Here is a 21,183-nt window from a genome sequence, read left to right on the forward strand (position 1 = left end):
TCTTAACAGGACTTCAGTGAAGGACACGGCTGAAGACAGACCTGGTTAAGACATTTTTATTACACCAGTAGTCGTTTGCAGCACCAATTAAACCATTAGCTCTCAGAAGACTGCTTTCTTAAAACCACAGCAGGCACTTTAATTGGAAACTTTGATTTTAAGAGTTTATAAAGTTAGCTCAAAGAGATTCCAGGATGGTGTATTTTGGCGCGAGGGAAGGGAGTGGGGTGGGTGGGAATGGTCATAGGGATTAGCATGGCCATGGGCGGTCAATGGATGGTTAAATAACCAAACAACACCTATAAGTATTGCGTGCTGCCTTATCTGGGCTCCTCATATGCCTAGCCCTAATCTAATGCTTATAGGAGCCACTAAAGCACCACATTGTAGCCCAAATTAAAACACATTACAACCCGGGCCTCATCGAAAAACGGAACGCACTTCTTTGTACAATCCCAAAGAGGAAGAAAAATAGAACAGCTACACAATTCTCAGACTGATTAATAGTTTAACAAAGCTTGCAGAAAGATCTGTACTTCCCCAGAAGTGGTAGTCAGGCTTTTCCTCAGCTCCTGGTACCAGGAGAGAATTGCCTGTGGACACATTAGCTAGTAATGTTAAAGTTGACTAATGTGCAGTGCTTTGCCTGTGGAGGCCACACGTGGCCATACATCTTTCTTAGATCACCATTAAAGCTATGGCAGAGCAACCAAGGCCCAGGTTCTATTGGAGGGGCATGTGGTGGGCGGCACCAGATACATTGTGCTGCCTTCGGTCTGGGCCCCTTTAAATGCCGGCGGCTCTGATGCCCTCTGTTGAGACGGTCAGTGTAAATGTATATGCAATTAACTGCACCTGGCGTACAACTTTGTACCTTAGTGGATCCATCCTCTATGAAGGATACAGCACATTCAGGTCGTCTTTGATGCCACAGGCTTTATAGCACTGTACAGAAGGCTTGTTTCTCTGCAAAGCTCTATGGGGCTGCTTTTGTAAGTGGATGAAAGGTAGATGTGGAGTTCTGGGTTTTAGCAAAATGACTCTGGCATCAAGGTGTGGATGAGTAACTTCTTTAATCAGTTTCCAAGTGTAACATCCAGTTTCTAGAGTCATTATTCATCAGATGGTAAAGTCCAGTTCTCATAGACAAGCACCAGCATCCTCTCTCTCAGGCTACATCTCTCAACTCCTTCAAGAGAACACCAGTCACACATAAACATTCTAAACAGTAACATTCCATTGTCAATCATGACACTCACTCCAGATTCCATTAGGAGGTAGGATAAAACCAGATCCTTACATATCTCCCCTTCTTAGAGATATCAAAAAGACAACCAGTTAACTCAAGCATAACAACTATATACAGCACACACACGCACACACAAACACCCACAAGTTTGATGCACCTGCATCATCTCTCCAAACTAAGAACATTCTGCTAACCACTTCCTATATTGTTATGTTATGTTATGTTATGTTAAAGGATTTGTAATGCGCACCTGATACCCGAAGGCTGATGGGCGCAGACTGACAAACAAAAAACAAAACTATGCAGGTGCATCGAACTTGTGGGTGTTTGTGTGTGCGTGTGTGTGCTGTATATAGTTGTTATGCTTGAGTTAACTGGTTGTCTTTTTGATATCTCGAAGGAGGGGAGATATGTAAGGATGTGGTCTTATCCTGCATCCTAATGGAATCTGGAGTGAGTGTCATGATTGACAATGTAATGTTACTGGTTAGAATGTTTATGTGGACTGGTGTTCTCTTGAGGGAGTTGAGCCTGAGAGAGTGGATGCTGGTGCTTGTCTATGAGATCTGGACTTTACCATCTGATAAATAATGACTCTAGAAACTGGATGTTACATTGGAAACTGATTAAAGAAGTTACTCATCCACACCTTGATGTCAGAGTCATCCACCATCCTCGTCGCCAATGTGGAGTTCTGGGTTTTAGCAAAATGACTTTGACATCAAGGTGTGGATGAGTAACTTCTTTAATCAGTTTCCAAGTGTAACATCCCGTTTATAGAGTCATTATTCATCAGATGGTAAAGTCCAGTTCTCGTAGACAAGCACCGGCATCCTCTCTCTCAGGTTACATCTCTCAACTCCTTCAAGAGAACACCAGTCACACATAAACATTCTAAACAGTAACATTCCATTGTCAATCATGACACTCACTCCAGATTCCATTAGGATGCAGGATAAGACCAGATCCTTACAGTAGACCTGTGTGCCAGGGTTTGGATGTCTGACACTGAATCTAAGCAATATCTATTGTATCCTGGTTTGCACATACTGAATACCTGTTGATATGTTTGCTGTCTTCTATATGTGATAAGCAGTATTGCTTCCATTAGTCTTCCCGTTTAAGGGCCTAATTCATGGAATTTTTTGCACGGTTCAAAGTGACTGTGCACTTCTGAAAAGTGACTTTGCACTGCCGATACAGTGTTCACCTACTGGGGGTCCTCATTTGCAGGACAGACCACTCACATATACTCCTAGCCCGTTGTGCTAAGTGGCTTATACGTGCGGCTCCTGCGTGGTTTACTTTCTAAGAAGTTGATAGGCTGGCACGGTAAAACAGCAGAAACGGCAACAAGCTTCGGATAGGTTTTGACTTGCACCAGAAACGCCCTGAATGAAACAAGTCACTCAGATGCACAGGTATTCATCATGGTATTGCACAGGTAGTGCTTGTTTTAATGGGTACTGGTCGCTTTGGCTTCGGGAATTCTTATAGAGTTCTCTTCATTGTTTTTTGTCCCATCGAAGTCGGTCAGGCTGCAGCATAGTCTCAAATAAAAGCAATTGCGTCGATGTATTTAAAACGAGCATGGGAATTTACCACAAATAAGCAAATCAAGTCCCCAAAAACGGCATGGCGTGGCTCACGTGACGTGCGTAAGGAACATCTTTGCTTTAGAAGCACTCAACCCCTCCCCTCCCCATCAATGTCATCACTGAGCGACAGTGAACATTTTCACGTAATGAATTCCTGATTACACGTTTCCTGAGCGTCGCCTGTCAGAACTGTCACGTGAATTGTGTTTTTTTTTAAACAGGAAGAGATGGTGTAGACCACACAACGTTTCATTAAATTAGCTGAATAGTTATTAGAAACCTCATCAGTACTTCATGAGTTAACTCACACGCAGACTTCTCATTTACATCGTATAATTTTCCCGTGGACTTGTCATTTTTGCTTCTCATTTACATCGAAGGATGTGTAGAAAGCGGAACGACCGGCCGAAATCTGCCCAGCGTTTTAAAGCCTAAAACAAGCACGATTTTTGCCAAGCAGTCTTAGCTCCACAGAAAGATGCACCTACCACTTGCAGTTTGTTTCAGCGCCCCAGAACCATGCATAATCATCACCTTTTACCATGACTGGCCACTTTTAACGCTTAATAGCATTCCCGAGTTATAAGCCTTTAAAAACATTTGTTTGACACAGCTTTTATTTCTGAAGGCAATTGCCAAACCTAACGTATTGAAGGAACTTAAACTAAAATAGATTTTGATGCAGGCATATTGGTAGATACCATTGAGCGGCAACCAGAGACTCACGCCAGAGGCATAGTAAAACCGACCGAGTTACTAACACATTTCCCCCATCTTGAACCTCCAACATAACCAACGCCACTACACATGGCTAGGAGGTAGCCACACTACACATAAACACACCAACAATTAATCTCATGCCCACACCCTAACAACTCTCCAAGACCCTGGAAATAACACTAGAGGGAACACCCCTGCAAATAGTCCATTAACACTACACAAACGCGCACTAACACAATATATCCAAACCTCACTACCATCAGTGACTCTGGACCCTTATGGATACATTTAGCAAGCGTGCAAGACCGCTAACCACAACCTAACATCACAGGACACACAAGCAAAAAACAAACACTAGCACACACCCGAGGCCCTGAGTTACAACACACTGGGCTTCCCGATCCAACTCCTACATGCACGACAATGGTCACAGATGCCATTTCCTCCTGGTTCCGAACCTATTCTATCGTCCTATCCCCACTAACACACCCAGCCCTCTTCTCTTGCAGAGCCACTTGAGTGCCTGGAGGCTGCTCTTGGGGGGTAGCGGTGCACCGTATAAATCAACATAACATAATATTGTAAAGGCAATGCAACAGGGTCAATAAAGATAGATGAATGTCCAATCAGAGCCAGTTTTAAAGAATAATAACTCATTACTTGCTCCCAAGAAAAAGTAAACATTCAAAAAGTGAGAACTCATTACTTGCTCCCAAAAAAAAGAAGTATCCCAAAAAAAGAGGTGAAATCTTTAATCGTAAAATGAGCATATAACCAAAAAAGTGATGAGTGGAAGGTTTTGCATAACTCTGGGCAATCTGAGCAACCACAGCCACGGAAAAAGAGAGAGTCAATGTTAGGCAAGGCGGTGCTCCTTTTCTATAGCAAGGAGACCTTTCTTTAACCAGGGGTTAGGTTTTTAAATCCCCTGCATATCTTCGAGGAACCATATGGGTTCATATTTCTGGTTTGCGGCCTTATTTCTGAGACGGATGCTTCAGTCTTTGGGAAGGACAGGCAGGACAACACAGACAGGCAGAAACTCATTCTGGTGTTGTTTCCAGACCGTGCAATCACAAATGCCATTGGTTTTTGGAGGTTTGTAGTTATGGTGTTCCAGTGGCCCCTCCCTATTTCCTAAGGCAGAAGCCTAGCGGTTACACTTTCTTGTGTGCCTCCTTGGTGTAAGAAGCAGGGCATCTTGTGGCTGTCAGGAAACAGCACAGAGGGATCAAGAAAGTGGAAAGACTACTTCTTCATTACCAGTGGGTCTCCTAGTCCAGTGGGAGTGCCAGTGCCAAATCCAGAATCTGTTGAAGAGAAGGCTGGGCCAATTCCCCTGGAGAAATGACGATGTGACCGCAGTCCTATGAAGATAAAGTTCTTACCAGCGTATGACCTGAAGGTGTAACTATCAGTTCACCTGGACAAGGCCACACCTTGGTATTTGGGCACAGAAATGGGCATTTATTCAGTAGTTAACTGCTACAGGGCTGTTTAGTTAGTGATTTCAGACCAACGAGTTGTGCAGCAGGCACACGCTCTCAATGGTGCTTCACAGGCAGTATTTGGGTCTCAACAGGGAATGTTGTCAACAGGCACATCCACCACCCTGTAGTGTGCAAGGTTTCTTAGCTGCGGGAGGCAGGTAGAGCGTCTTACCAAGTTGGAGATTACCTGTCGCTCACCATGGGCTCTGGGTTTGATACTGCCGACATTGCTCCCCAATGTGTATCTGCAGGGCTTTCGCCCTACAGGGCCCGCCTCCACTCTGCTGGCTGGCAAATGGTGCAGAGTGGCAGGGGGAGATTGTGGCTCCGGGCAGCAGGCTTCTCCTTTCGAAGCAGGGTCACTTCTTTAGACAGCAGGCAGACAGATGAAGTATCCAAGTCTTAGCAGGTCAGGCCGCAGGATTTCCTCGCTGTGAAGGAAGAGAGCCCTCTTTGGAAAGAAGCTGTAATGGGCTATTGGTGGGCTTTCAATGAATTCAAAGAACTGATGCAGAGCCTTCAGTAGCCATGGGGATGCTTGGGGTTGCTAAAGCAATCACAGCCCCAATCACAACTGTGAATTCCATGGAAATTGAATGCAAATGGCCACCCATGGCAGGTGCATCGCATCCAAACCTTGAAGCAGTTTCTTGACTTGTGTGCTAGGCTTAGTGTACACGTTACATAGGGAAACTGGTTGGTTTCTGGAAGGATACAATCAGGTCCAATCCTGTTCTGCATTTCTATATGGACCAATAAGGCTTCATCGCTCACAGGAAATAATATCTGTGAGATCATGTGGAGCCACAGCCCTATGTGATAACTTGCTTGGCTCATATTATAAAGGTGGATTAAGTCTATGTTATGGATTCCCTGAAATGGTTTCCAGCAAATCTTCTAAACATGGTTCAATTATGAACTGCATGCAGGTGTTGATGACACTGCAACACACTAGCTCCCGGAGAGTTCCCAGCAGAATATTAATTCTGGGCACAAGAATTAAATCAGCAAAATGTATTCACACAATTCCACTTTAGTGTGTTACCCTTGACTACTACTGTGGGAGGAATGGTGGGAGAAAGTGCCTCTATGATGTAATTGTCCCTCATGGCCCGGCAGCCTGGGAACTTCAATCCATTGATGAAAACACGAGGAATTGCACAATGAGACCAGCCTTCTGCACCTAATGTTGGTTCTGGGAAAGGCACCTTCTTGGGAACCTTATGTTTATATTTTGTTCTTTTATTTTATTGTTTAAAGCGTGGAAAAGTCACTTTGCCCCATGCAGAAGATTCCATGAATCAGACCCTTAATGTTTGTGTCAAATGGAAAAGTGAGGCCTCTCCCCCAGCAATCGCTCTGTCAAAGTGAACAAACCTATCACAAGACCACTTAAAGTACTTCATTTTTGTATTTGAAGAGATATTGAGTGACGAAATAGACAGTTTTAAAACAATATTTCTCAGTGAAGGTTTTTTTCTTCTTCATGGTTCTCACGTAGTCACGATCTCATGTGTAACACCTTGAACCTCTTTTGAATTTCCAGACACCATCACTTTGTATTCTGGCCTTGTAGTTTCAAATTTCTCATAATAGGTAAAGCCTACAACAAGACCCAGGATCCAAAGTACTGTTGGCTAAAACACCAGGAATGACCAAGTGGGAGATCCCAGGACTTGGAGTTACTTAGTAACTATGTAACTTTAGCTACGAGATCAGGAAATTGGGAGTGGATGCAATAGAGTTACAGCCCCGGCAGTAGATGTCTGATTGCTGCAATCACTGACTAGTTTAGCTGCACATATATCATTTTTTAAAATTTTGATAAACTATTATGTTGAAAACTATTGCACTGACTTTAATGAATGTTATGACTGAAGATTAGACAGAGTGTATGAGAATGTGCTTGATGTCGTCTAGTAGGGTGGATGTTTGTAATGTGTGTATGCGTCTGGTCACGTCCCATGTTCTTTTTTCTTCTCATCAGTTATTTGGAAAGCCATTGTTAGATGTTAGTGACTTGGATTCATTTTTTACTTCAAAAGTGCTATTACTTTTTATTCTGATTGTTATTTACTTATAAGGCTGAATTGCATATGTTACTTGTGTGGTGTTTGTTTGTTGTTACATTTTGTTAAAAAAAAATGGAAATAAAGAGATAAAAAAAGAAAACTATTGCACTGTCAAAGATTCCGCAAACAATAATCTAACTTGTTTGAGTGCATTTATTATGCATTGGGTGTTATAAGCGCCAACATATCTGTGAAAGCACGAAGCGCTGTACAAGGAGGGCATATGATGATAAGGCCCAATGATATGGATATATTTTGAAAGATGGAATATTGAGCATGTGGTACCTTTTGTATCAAAAAGATAGAGCTACCAGGAACAGCAGCTTTGGAAAACCAATGTCCGTGATATGTTTACCTCTGCTCCAATGTCCTGCCCCGCCAGCTCCTGGAATCCAAATCCCCCCTCCCATCGCCATTAGCAGCCCCAAAAGACGTGGGGGCAGAGGCTTTCGAAAATGACCTGCGCAGCAGCAAACCCTCTATTGTCAGTGTCAGTCCCCTTTCCCGCCACCAACACTGAAAACGGGCTTCACGTGACTAGAAGGTCAAATTCCCTTATTTGCTCTTCCAAAAGTGGGCAGCACCTTTGTCTATGAATCATGAGTGCTAATCGCAATATAACACGCCTTGGCGGCCCGACCCTTCTGGTAATGGCACCACCACCCGCGTTAAAAGACCATCGGTTTGCTCAGTCCCTTAATTCGGGCAGCAGAAAGTTATCAGCCCTGTCGCCCGGCCTCGTGTTATATCACCTCATTAGTGCCCGCAGGAGAGGTGTCAGCCAATCAGGAGGCCAGGAATGGAGGTTGAATCCAGCAATGAACGCCTGCCTGGATTCCATTGCCTCTCCTGCAGCCAGCTTGAGCTCTCGATGCCATTTTCAGTGACCCCACTTGTTTGCTGGGAAATCGGCACGCACGATGCACAGGTCAATTTCCCTTAAAAGAAAAACACCACCAGCACCCCAGACTTTGCGACGGGGTGCCAATGGCGTTAAGGGCCAGGTGGGGAGGCTCACCAGGCTAGCAATGGCCTTAAGTGGCGAGCTCTCCCGTTCCACGGAGTTCTATCACTTCGGACGAGAGGGACGTTTTCAGCTTAATAACTCCGCCCATCCTCAACCGCGGCCCATTAATGCTACAATACCTGCAAACAGCAGTGTTTCACATCATGTGCAGGCAGTCGGTGCCGGATCCCAACGCAATCACGGGCCTGTGAACGCCTGTGAATTGTGTGTTATTGTTCCTTCAATTTTGTTCCTTGGTTTCATCGACTCACACCGACGCCTCACTGGCCTTGTGATCGACCAAGAATTGATTTTTTTTCTTCTGCTCTTTCATATTTGTGCAAAAACTGAGTGTATGCTGAATTGGGTCCGACAAGCCCTGACCCCGATTTTCGACGAATTAAAAAGGGTCCCCCGAGGGCTTGCGCTGAGCTGATCTGTCGGGTACGGGGTGGAGGGACAGGGGGGTGAACACATCATCATGTCACATGTATGAATAGAGACGATTGTTGGATTATTACCAGTGGGGCCGACTACTACACATGTCCTCAGCAGGCCAAGATGAGAACTTCCCCAGGGTCAGCCAGACCCTCGTGGTGTGAACTGTCCTCCCAGCTCAAGAAAAGGGAGAATGACTAGATTTCCAGAATGAGTACGAAGTCCTGCTTTTGCAGAAATAAAATGTAAATATAGCTGTGTAGTTGATCTTAATTTCAAAAGCAATCTGTCGAGCTCGCTTCTTGGTGTAACGTTTGCCTTTGTTGAGGGTTTCACTGAGTTCCCTGTTCTGTTTGGGCCCAGTAAATCGTTTAAAGTTGTAAAACACATTGAAAGAAGACAGCTTGTGGAGAGCCCTCTGTGCCCAGTGGCAGAGGGGAGTGCCCTGCTTGGGAGAGGGAGGATTGCAGGAGAGTCTGGTACCTCCATGAGGTCTGTAGGTCTCGGGCAGAGCCCACCTGACACCTGATTGGCTGTTTTTATGCAGGGAAATCTCAATGTGAAAATATTTATTTTAGTGCGGAAACGGGAGGGTGGGCTTGAGTTTTCCCCTTCCCGTCTCCCTCGAGAAACAACGGCCAACCCCTATCTAAACCCTTCCACAGCCTGCCAATCCTTTCTTCTTTTTAGGAATAGTTAGTGATTTTCTTTATTTCAATTAGGAATATTTTGCATTTATCCCACCATCCTGCGTTGATCTTTGCGAAGAAAATCTGAACCTTTGAACTAATACTTGTGTTTGTCAATGACTTCCCAGCCAAAAGAAAGTATGACCGGGGACTACTTATTCTACCACAGTCCTACCGGTCTTTCATCAGCACTGAGCTGTCCATACACCTTTTGATTTACCAGCAGGTGAGGATCTGCAGCCCAGCAACCCTTGCCTACCAGACGTCTACAAACAGCCACTCGCCAATAAAACAGCAGCCCTCTACTTCCAAACTTTAATGAAATAATCACTTAAGACTGGAAAAACATACAAATAAACCACTTCTAAAAAACGAGGCAGGAAAAATATATGACCCCACCAAATACTGGGCAATATCAGACAGACCCTATCCTGCAAAAATCTTGGTGAGCCACGTATACAAATAAATCCTCCACCATGTGGAATTCAATGGGCTAGTGGATCAATCCCAGGCAGGCTTTAGACAGACATGACAACACTCATCAATTGTTGAAAATCAATGATCCCGTGGGTCGCTGTTCCGATTCGCTTATTGTACTCTGAAGTAAACTGCACTGGGACTGAGCGTGCGGCTGGCTGACATACCCAGTAGCAGACGTTGGAGGGAGGCGAGAGTTGGTGTGCTGCTGCACACTGAGACCTACTGTGCTCTCTCCCCACCTGTTGCTTCACCCAGGTGTGGTGCAGTTCATTGTGGTGCATTGTGGTGCAAATGTTCCAGAAACCATACATTTTAGGGTTGAGGAGCAGTCCTTCTACGACCACATTGATGTTTCACCGATGTCAGGCAACAGTCTCATGTGTAAAGGTGCTGCAATCCAGGGAATGGGCTAGGTGCTGCAATCCAGGGAATGGGCTGGGGTGTCCGGATGACATGTGCCCAGTAATGTCCACAGGGTCATAACCGGTAACTCTGCAAAGTTTGGTGCAGATTGGCAAAACGGTGTGGAATTGTAGGAGGAACAACGCTTCGCCAAGCCACAAAACCAAAAACAAATTTAGAGTTGTGCTGGAATCCAGGGAATGGGCTGGGGTGTCCGGATGACATGTGCCCAGTAATGTCCACAGGGTCATAACCGGTAACTCTGCAAAGTTTGGTGCAGATTGGCATAACGGTGTGGAATTGTAGGAGGAACAACGCTTCGCCAAGCCACAAAACCAAAAACAAATTTAGAGTTGTGCTGGAATCCAGGGAATGGGCTGGGGTGTCCGGATGACATGTGCCCAGTAATGTCCACAGGGTCATAACCGGTAACTCTGCAAAGTTTGGTGCAGATTGGCAAAACGGTGTGGAATTGTAGGAGGAACAACGCTTCGCCAAGCCACAAAACCAAAAACAAATTTAGAGTTGTGCTGGAATCCAGGGAATGGGCTGGGGTGTCCGGATGACATGTGCCCAGTAATGTCCACAGGGTCATAACCGGTAACTCTGCAAAGTTTGGTGCAGATTGGCAAAACGGTGTGGAATTGTAGGAGGAACAACGCTTCGCCAAGCCACAAAACCAAAAACAAATTTAGAGTTGTGCTGGAATCCAGGGAAAGGGGTGGGGTGTCCACATGTCATGTAGCCAGTAGTGTCCAGAGGGTCCTAACAGGTAACTATGCAAAGGTAGGTGCAGATTGGTGAAACAGTGTGAAATTGTATGAGGAACAACGCTTCACGCCACAAACCCACGCACAACTTTTGACTTATACGTAAATATAGATTGTGCTTTAGTTTAAAATGCTATATTAGTATGGACTTGCTTGAGCATTCTGTTCTTTTAGTACTTTCTACACAATAAATGTGTGTAAATGTTTATCAGTGTACGAACTTTGAAACAGAACAGCACGCATGCGCAAAACGAGTGTCAGCTGCAACTACACTTTGGTATACCAGTAAAAAGAACATCTCTTGAACACCACTGATCATACAGCACGTGTCCCCGATTTCTTGTGTAATGCGCGCTCAGATAAGGAGGGAGACAGGCCCCATATTTCTTTTACTTCCCAGGGTACTTAGATGTCAAAAACAAATCATTGTCTGCATACATGTAATCCAGCACATGCACGGACAGCTCCACTGCCTGCTTTTCATATGTTACTATCCACCTCTACGATGCGAACACCTCTGTGGCAAGTTGTGGCACGAGTGTAGGCGTAAGGCGCCGAAGCCTTTGGCCCTCCCTGGTCCAGCAAGGATTGTGTCAGACTTCAGAAAAGCCATCCCTTCATGCTTCGCCAATGCATGGTTCTGACCAGCAGTTCCTGCCGCTCACTAGACATCCCGGCTTAGCTTGTGTCAGGCTCACATGACATTGTGGGGCTTCTGGAAAGATCAGAGAGGGCTCCGTGGCTTGGCAAGCCTTGCCCATTCCCTAGGCTGGTGGCCGTAACCCTGCCCCTTTGCCTGTCCAGTCATGGAGCCATGTGGCGAGCTTTACTCCAGGACGCTTTGGAAGGGTTGGCTGTTGTTCGTGCCACCCAAATACATTCACTATAAAGGTTTTCAAGATAAAAGATTTTATATATGGGGATTCAATACATAGGATTCAATATGAACATTGTATACTTTATACATCTGGCTTGTCTGCATGTTTCGTGCTATTGGATTCCAATTGAGTGTAATGTGCTTTTTTTGTCTCTTTACAGTCAAGAAAGCAAAGTTTGACGGTCCCCAAGGTAAGGGACTTTTTTTTCATTTCAGTGTGTGTGTGTGTGAGAGGGAGAGAGAGAGAGCGAGAGAGAGTGAGAGAGTGTGTGTGTGTGTGTGAGAGAGAGAGAGAGAGAGAGAGAGAGAGAGAGAGAGGGGGATAGGGGAGTTTTAGGGAACTACTAGCCAACTATTCTGCACCAAACATAAATGTGCACTGTGCCGATACTGTATTATGCATAACATCTGTGAAGTTGTTGTGTTGCTATCTGCTGAGAGTGTAGGCAACCTTGTGCCGAGAGGCATACCTCTCCAGGGTCTAGCCACGCGCCTTATTCCCATAACATGTGTCGTTTCCAAATGGGAACCCCACAGCCAGAAGACCCAGCTAAACGACACACCCAGAAATTCAACCGACTAGAGAATGCACAAATGCACAGCAAACAAAACGCAGAGGCGAGGCACACAGCGATTGCGGTGTCCGAAATTGTGCAAACAGAAGCGTTTGCAATAAATCCCTTTACACTTGGGCTACAGGGCCAAACCATACCCTCTCTGCTGCCCTAGACAGTGAGAACTAGATGACCCTGTTTAGGGCAATTCATGACCCAGCATAACCTCTTTTCACAGGCCTATTTGTGCACACGGCCTATCTCCCTGCCTGCACGCTTGTACACGCAGATGTTCTCCCACTAAACTGGTTTGATTCCTTGTATTCTTAGTTCTGCACACCAGTGACCCGTGAAAGGTGTCATCGTCTTTGGGTTGCCGTCTGGGGCAGAAGCAGGGCTGGCTTACATCAGATTGCGCAGGTAACAGCGCAGGCGGGCAGAAGCAGGGCTGGCTTACATCAGATCGCGCAGGCGGGCAGAAGCAGGGCTGGCTTACATGAGATAGCGCAGGTAACAGCGCAGGTGGGCAGAAGCAGGGCTGGCTTACATGAGATCGCGCGGTAACAGCGTAGGCGGGCTTACATGAGATTGCGCAGGTAACAGCACAGGCGGGCAGAAGCAGGCCTGGCTTACATGAGATAGCGCAGGTAACAGCGTAGGTGGGCAGAAGCAGGGCTGGCTTACATGAGATCACGCAGGTAACAGCGCAGGCGGGCAGAAGCAGGGCTGGCTTACATGAGATTGCGCAGGTAACAGCGCAGGCGGGCAGAAGCAGGCCTGGCTTACATCAGATCGCGCAGGTAACAGCGCAGGCGGGCAGAAGCAGGCCTGGCTTACATGAGATCACGCAGGTAACAGCGTAGGCGGGCTTACATGAGATTGCGCAGGTAACAGCGTAGGCGGGCAGAAGCAGGCCTGGCTTACATCAGATCGCGCAGGTAACAGCACAGGCGGGCAGAAGCAGTGCTGGCTTACATGAGATCGCGCAGGTAACAGCGCAGGCGGGCAGAAGCAGGCCTGGCTTACATGAGATAGCACAGGTAACAGCGTAGGCGGGCTTACATGAGATTGCGCAGGTAACAGCGTAGGCGGGGAGAAGCAGGCCTGGCTTACATGAGATCACGCAGGTAACAGCGTAGGCGGGCTTACATGAGATTGCGCAGGTAACAGCGTAGGCGGGCAGAAGCAGGCCTGGCTTACATCAGATCGCGCAGGTAACAGCACAGGCGGGCAGAAGCAGTGCTGGCTTACATGAGATCGCGCAGGTAACAGCGCAGGCGGGCAGAAGCAGGCCTGGCTTACATGAGATAGCGCAGGTAACAGCGCAGTTGGGCAGAAGCAGGGCTGGCTTACATGAGATCACGCAGGTAACAGCGCAGGTGGGCAGAAGCAGGGCTGGCTTACATGAGATCGCGCAGGTAACAGCGCAGGCAGGCAGAAGCAGGCCTGGCTTACATGAGATAGCGTAGGTAAAAGCGCAGTTGGGCAGAAGCAGGGCTGGCTTACATGAGATCACGCAGGTAACAGCGCAGGTGGGCAGAAGCAGGGCTGGCTTACATGAGATCGCGCAGGTAACAGCGCAGGCAGGCAGAAGCAGGCCTGGCTTACATGAGATAGCGCAGGTAACAGCGCAGTTGGGCAGAAGCAGGGCTGGCTTACATGAGATCACGCAGGTAACAGCGCAGGTGGGCAGAAGCAGGGCTGGCTTACATGAGATCGCGCAGGTAACAGCGCAGGCAGGCAGAAGCAGGCCTGGCTTACATGAGATAGCGCAGGTAACAGCGCAGTTGGGCAGAAGCAGGGCTGGCTTACATGAGATCACGCAGGTAACAGCGCAGGTGGGCAGAAGCAGGGCTGGCTTGCATGAGATCACGCAGGTAACAGCGCAGGTGGGCAGAAGCAGGGCTGGCTTACATGAGATAGCGCAGGTAACAGCGCAGGCGGGCAGAAGCAGGGCTGGCTTACATGAGATCGTACAGGTAACAGCGCAGGCGGGCAGAAGCAGGCCTGGCTTACATGAGATAGCGCAGGTAACAGCGCAGGTGGGCAGAAGCAGGGCTGGCTTACATAAGATAGCGCAGGTAACAGCGCAGGTGGGCAGAAGCAGAGCTGGATTACATGAGATGGCGCAGGTAACAGCGCAGGTGGGAGCACAGTGTGACCCCTGCGTAAGTGCAGGGACTCCTCGCGCATGCATGACTAGGCTATGAAGCAGGGATAGCGAGTTTGCTGTGCAAGGGAATTCGTCGAATACGAATGAATCGAATATTTGTCATTGGATTTTGCCACCAAAATATGCAGACGGGGGGGTGGGTAAGGGTTATAAAGAGAAATAAAGTTGGGGTTAGAAAGGGCGCGGGAGGTCTCCCCCCGCCTTTATAGGAGAGGAAATCTATTAAAAGAAAAAAATCGATGAATTTGTATTCGACGAATTCTACTGGATGAAAAAAGACGGAATTTAAAATATTTGAAAATTTACAATGCAACAATTATCCCATACTGCAACTTAAGACTGCACTGCTCCACACCAGGACACTGCACAGGTCATCTTGCATTTGCAATACTGCTGACGCACGTCTGTATTGTGGCAGCTTGTGCGCTAACCCTTAGGCATAGGTGTTGCCCTACCGGCCGTGCCTGCCCCAGACTGTCCCCTTGTTCTACGAGGGCCTTGTAATGCCGGCCTCAGCTCTTGCACTTTTACCATTAGGATCCTCCCAGAGAAGTGCCATTCCACGCACCAGTGATCTGGCGAGCTGCATCTGAGCTGTGCCAGTCACAACCCTTCCACTAGTGGCTTCAGACAAGCTTCAACCCCAAGAGTGCCAGCGCGAGATTGCGCATTTGATAACTGCCCCTTGCATCGCCACTTCCTGCACTACTGCCCTATGACATGGGCACCGGTTAGCCTCAGTAATCCTCTTTCCTGGAGAAATGAGCACTCGTGCCCAGAAGGCTTGCAATGATGCCAAGCAATCCCCTACCTTGCACTCCTGTTCTGGGCACCCTGCACACGTGCTTCTATAGATCCAGACCCAGTCTCTGCACAGATGCCCTGCGGATGTGCACCAAGTAGTGGCCCTCCTTACACTGTGCCTAGAAGCCGCACAAGGGCATTAAGGAGATGCGCCCCGCAGTGCCGGTTCCAGATCTAGTGCATTTGGGCCTAATCCACACAGCATTTTCCAATGGGGGGTTGCCATTACAAAACGCTTCTGTGAATTAGACCCTTTGTGTTTTTATAAAGCACAAAGTAGCTTAAAAGTGTAAAGGGGCGATGACAATCATGAAATAATACAAAAGTATAACATACAAGCAAAACTACAATCAATTATGATACATCAAAAATGCCAATTGCAATATTTTTCCAATCAAAATATAACAAATCTGCAACAGACTGAGAAAGATTTATAAATGCTATTGAAACAAGTGTGCCTTAAGGGCCTTTGAAAGAAAAGCCAAGATGGAGTCATTGAAATAGATTGAGTTTGGCTATTAAAGAGGTGCAGAGCCGTGAAAGGATATACCTGTCACGAGTGTGTTGTGCTAGCATTATGGACGCAAGCGATATAGAGCTATAGAGACGTGCCAGGGCTTTGCTTCTCGTTACACAGGTAAAACCTTCCAAATAAAGCTCTTAGGCAGGCATCTGAACCCATGCAGATGGACTGCATTGCGAAAAATGCAACCCCGAGTTGTCACAATCATCAACATTGAAAGAAGGCTTGGGAACGGCGGTGTGCTGCTCAGCAAGCAAAGTCTCTTAAAAAAATACACACCAATAGCACCCACGAAGGGAACTTAACAAGTGCTAATAGTGATATAACCCTCAGCGGTTGGCCAACTGTGAGGAAGTCGACCACCCGCACGGTGAGAGTGCGCTCGCCTGGGCTTTTTTGAAATTTTAAATGAAATTGAATGATGATAAATCAATCTCTGGAAAATGTGTGGGGCTAATCCGCACACATTTTCCTATGCTCAACACACGACATACACATAGACCTGTGTAGTCTGGGTGGACAAAGCCTACAGATGCAGTCCCCCGTCATATTTAGTTGGGATATGACAGCCAGGAGTACTCCATGTCATCTCAGAAGGGGGAGGACAAAACCTTCCTCCTGCCATGGCCAGCCTAATTAACTAACAAAAGCTCAATGGATCTGCCTTGTTCTTTTGTTTAGCCCTGTAGATGGTGGCAGCAATTTACATAATTAACATACTAATAGAGTGTACTTCAAACATGCCCGCATGGATCCTGGCTGCAGTGGCTAACAAAGGAGACAGGAAATCCCAACAACCTTTCAGATGCACTGTATCAACCTGAAGCCACCACCCGCCCTCAGTATCGCTTTGACAGTGAAATGTCATCTTTGGGACAGCATGTGTTACAGTAGTCATCCAAGCAGGGGGGCCCCATTCAGAAGATATGAGTATGTGGATTAACATCGCCAGAAAATCTTGCCTCGTCACAGTTTCAAAGTAGACCTGCTGCTGCAATCAAGAACCACAGAGAGATCCATCGAACAGCACTGAGGCGCCGATTCCTGACCCCGAGCCGCCGTGTAGGCCAGCCGGCAGCCAACCGTCCATCCTCACTCGCCCCTGAAACTGACTGTACAATGTCGAGCCCCAAGTACTTCTACAAGCACAAGGTACATGTGGTTCTGTCCCCCTGGTCCTTCTCTGAAGGCCCCTAGTGACATTTTACGACCAATTGTTCCCTTTGTGTTGAAACCAAGTATTCTTGAACTATTGCGATTAATTACTATATGGAATACCGTCCTGTCAGTATCCAGATTCCTTTTTCCTTCTTTGAAACTGTCTGTCCTCTGCTTTCCTTTAGAGGGTGGTTTGTATTTGTAGTGTGCAAGAACTGTCTGTTGTGATAACAATAAAGTACATATTTGTATACCACCTTTACTGGACAGTCCCTTTTATTACTGGGTAATAATTGTATGTTCGTTCAGATGCAACTAACCAACGATACACAACCTTGCAGAGATAAGCCTGCCATTCCATCCATGTTACCAAAGTTGGACAAGGAGGTCTATATTTGACTTGTGTTTCCAATCTGTTCAGATCCCTTCTGGTGTACTAGAGGTGTGGGGCTGATTGATGGTTTAGAAACGGATATTCATCCCTGGCCTATTGGTGCCCTGAAAGTTGATGCGTCACACCAATCCTGTCGTGACGGCACTGCCGCCTGCATTAAGGGACCCTCGCTTTGGTCAGGCCCTTAACGTGGGTGACGGGCCATTCCGGACAGGGTTGGCCGGCCACCTCGGGTCATATCGCCCCAGTACAGTTAATGGAAGGCAGAGAAGTGATCTTTATTTAGTGAAAGGAAATAGAAGGCACACAAATGTCTGGGAAGGTTCCTTATTCAACACAATGAAATAGAAGGGAAGGTAATGTCTGAAAACATTCTTTAATCAGTGCAGCTAAAATGGAAAGGATCGAAGTGCCCGGGAACGTTCTTTGTTCAGTGCAGTGAAATGGAAGGTATTGCTCTGTCTGGGAGCGTTCTTCCGTCTGCACAGAGAAATGGAAGGGATGCAAATATCTGAGAATGTTCTGAATTCAGTGTGGTGAAATAGAAGTGCTGGGAATGTCTGGGAACGCTCATTACTTTGTGCTGTGAAAAAAAGGAATGGAAATGTCCAGGAATGTTATTTAGTCCCTGCAGTTAAATGGAAGGAATACAAATGTCTGGGCTTGTTATTCATTCTATGTGGTGAAAAGGATGGGATAGAAATGTCTACGAATGTGCTTTACTCAATGCTGTCAAATAGTAGGGGTAGAAATATCTGGGAACGTACTTTGTTTTGTGCGGTGAAATGGAAACGGATAGGCATGTTCTGTTCCGTGTTGTGTGGTGAAAAGGAAGGATAGAAAAGTACATGAATGTTTTTTTTTTTTAATTCGTTTTGTGAAAAGGAATGAGTAGAAATGTCTGGGAAAGTTCTGTACTTAGTTCTTTGAATTGAAAGGGAGGCGCATGCCTGTGAATGTTCCCTGTTGCGCGCTTTGCAGTGAAGTCAAAGGGATAGAAGAACATTGTGGAATGTCTTTTTATATTTGTGTTGCAAACGGAAGGGATTGACATGTCTGGGAATGTTCCTCCTTCCGGGCTGTGCAGTGAAATAGGAGGCATAGAACTGTTGAAGAATGTCCTTGTCTTTGGGCTGTAAAATGGAGGAGATAGAAATGTGTAGGGGCGTTCTTTATTCCGAGTACTGAACTGGAGGGAAGAAACACAGCCGGGAATGTTATTGGATGTCATTTATAGAAAGGCGTGTTGGCTTCTGTGCAGTGAGATGTACGGGGTAGATGTGTCTGGGAAGCGCAGTGAGGTGGAATAGAACAGCCGAGGCGCCTCCCGCATGCCATGGCATTGGAGAGAAGGGACAGGAAGGCGTCCCTTGCTAGTCCCACCTGGACTTTAGTGTAAGCCTCCCATGACCTCTCGCGTCTCTGCTTCCCTCTGGAGGGAGCCCAGGCGTGTCAGGGGTGTGGAGGTGCTTGATCGTGGCAGGGTCAGAGCCCCTCCCGCGTTCCATGATCCCACCTCGCCACACGTTACTCCTAACATGCCCCCGCCCACCTTGACATTAAATTAACCTGCTCCTTGGGTTTTTCCTATTAGGAGAATGGATCAGCAGCTGCTTTTCGGCTGTGGGCCGCCTGACATTTCCTTTAATTACTTTTCTCAGACCACTTGCTAGCAGAGTGAAGCCAGGTGGGGTGGGGGTGGGAGTGCTTTTATCGATTGAACTAGTAGTGCAGGCTGCTCTGAGATGTGCTCCCGTAGCCGTGTTTATACCATAGAGTAGTCTAAAAGCACGCAAGGAGCTTGCCAGCCATTTTACGAATAGGCGGGGGAGGCGAGAGAGAGAAAGAGACAGAGAGAGAGACAGAGAGACAGAGGTAGAGAGCCAGAGAGAGACAGAAACAGAGAGCGATAGAGATAGAGACGGAGAGAGAGAGACCAAGAGACAGAGAGTGAGTGAGAGAGAGAGAGAGCGAGAGAGAGAGAAACAGACAGAGAGAGAGGGACAGAGAGAGAGGAAGAGACAGAGAGAGAGAGAGGGACAGAGGTAGAGAGAGAGAGAGAGAGAGAGAGAGAGACAGAGACGGACAGGGAGAAAGAGAGAGAGACCAAGAGAGAGAGAGACAGACAGAGAGAGAGACAGACAGAGACTGAGAAAGACTGAGAGAAATAGAGAGACAGGCAGAGAGAGAGAGCAAGAGAGAGAGTGAGAGACCAAGAAACAGAGAGATGGAGTAGCCAAAGAGAGAGAGGGAGACAGAGAGACACAGAGAGACATAGAGAGACAGAGGTAGAGAGCCTGATAAAGACAGAAACAGATAGAGACAGAGACGGACAGGGAGACGGAGAGATAGACCGAAAGAGAGAGAGAGAGACAGAGAGAGAGACAGAGAGACAGAGGTAGAGAGCCAGAGAGAGCCAGAAATAGAGAGAGATAGAGACAGAGACGGAGAGAGAGAGACCAAGAGACAGAGAGTGAGTGAGACAGAGAGAGAGAGAGAGAGAGAGAGAAACAGACAGAGAGAGAGAGGGACAGAGAGAGACAGAGAGAGGAAGAGACAGAGAGAGAGAGAGAGGGACAGAGGTAGAGAGAGAGAGAGAGAGACAGACAGAGAGAGAGACAGACAGAGACTGAGAAAGACTGAGAGAAATAGAGAGACAGACAGAGAGAGAGAGCAAGAGAGAGAGTGAGAGACCAAGAAACAGAGAGATGGAGTAGCCAAAGAGAGAGAGGGAGACAGAGAGAAACAGAGAGACATAGAGAGACAAAGGTAGAGAGCCCGATAAAGACAGAAACAGATAGAGACAGAGACGGACAGGGAGACGGAGAGATAGACCAAGAGAGAGAGAGACAGAGAGAGACAGAGACTGAGAAAGACAGAGAGAAATAGAGAGACAGAGAGAGAGCAAGAGAGAGAGAGACTGAGAGACAGAGAGAAGGAGTAGCTCAAGAGAGAGAGGGCGACAGAGAGAGACAGACAGAGACAGAAGGGGACTGAGAAACACAGAGAAACATTCAGAGAGAGACCAAGTAACAGAGAGAGAGAGAGAGAGACAGAGACCTAGAGACAGAGAGAAAGGGAGACAGAGAGAAACCGAGAGACCTAGAGAGGAGACCGACCAGTGTATGGGACAGGGATGGGACTGGCACTGATTGAGAGGACAATATTTGAGGTCAGCGGGCAGCTCCGCTGAGGCCTGAATTACATAGGGACCCAGCTGTTCAGTGCCACAGTTCTGCGGCTCGGGGTGGCATTTCTTGGAGTGAAGGTCTCCCCAAGTTAGCAATGCATGGCTGGCACCGCAGGATCTTTAAAGTGGCAACTTACTACGGCACTAGCTGTCCTATATCACCATTGCTTTAGAAAGCCCGTTTTGACACCGATTATTGTTCAATTTCTTAGTTATAATTCTTGGTTAAGACTATTAACAAAGCTGTACAAGTTCATCATAAAGCACAATTAGGCACCATGAGGCTTTAGGATCTCATCCATCTGGTTTTCGCCCTCAGTGCAGTTCAGAAACGGCAGCGCTTCCTGTGGTCGACGATTGTGATGAATCAACTTCCCAGGGCACCAATGGTCCATTGATGAATATCAGTTTCTAAACCATCAATCAGCCCCACACCTTGAGTACACCAGAAGGGATCTGAACAGATCGGAAACACAAGCAAATTATAAACAAAAATAAATAAAAATAAATAAAATAAATAAACCTTTTTGTCCAAAACGGCAGGCTTATCTCTGCGATGTCGTGGATTAGTTGCAACACAGAGAAAATACAATTAT

At 46.9% G+C, this 21,183-nt stretch overlaps 1 protein-coding gene across 6 annotated transcripts in view; it reads left to right on the forward strand.

Annotated features, from left to right (window-relative positions):
* UNC13A (unc-13 homolog A) overlaps window positions 1-21,183 on the forward strand; it is a 541,202-nt gene that overhangs the window by 211,655 nt on the left and 308,364 nt on the right. For all 6 annotated transcript variants that reach the window (XM_069649468.1, XM_069649472.1, XM_069649467.1 and 3 more), the window contains exon 2: window positions 11,953-11,982. In XM_069649468.1, the coding sequence (XP_069505569.1) occupies window positions 11,953-11,982 (30 nt within the window). The remainder of the gene's footprint in view (window positions 1-11,952; window positions 11,983-21,183) is intronic.

Source organism: Ambystoma mexicanum, chromosome 1p (genome assembly GCF_040938575.1).
Source record: "Ambystoma mexicanum isolate Mex_15411 chromosome 1p, UKY_AmexF1_1, whole genome shotgun sequence".
In the NCBI taxonomy this organism is placed as follows: Eukaryota; Metazoa; Chordata; class Amphibia; order Caudata; family Ambystomatidae; genus Ambystoma; species Ambystoma mexicanum.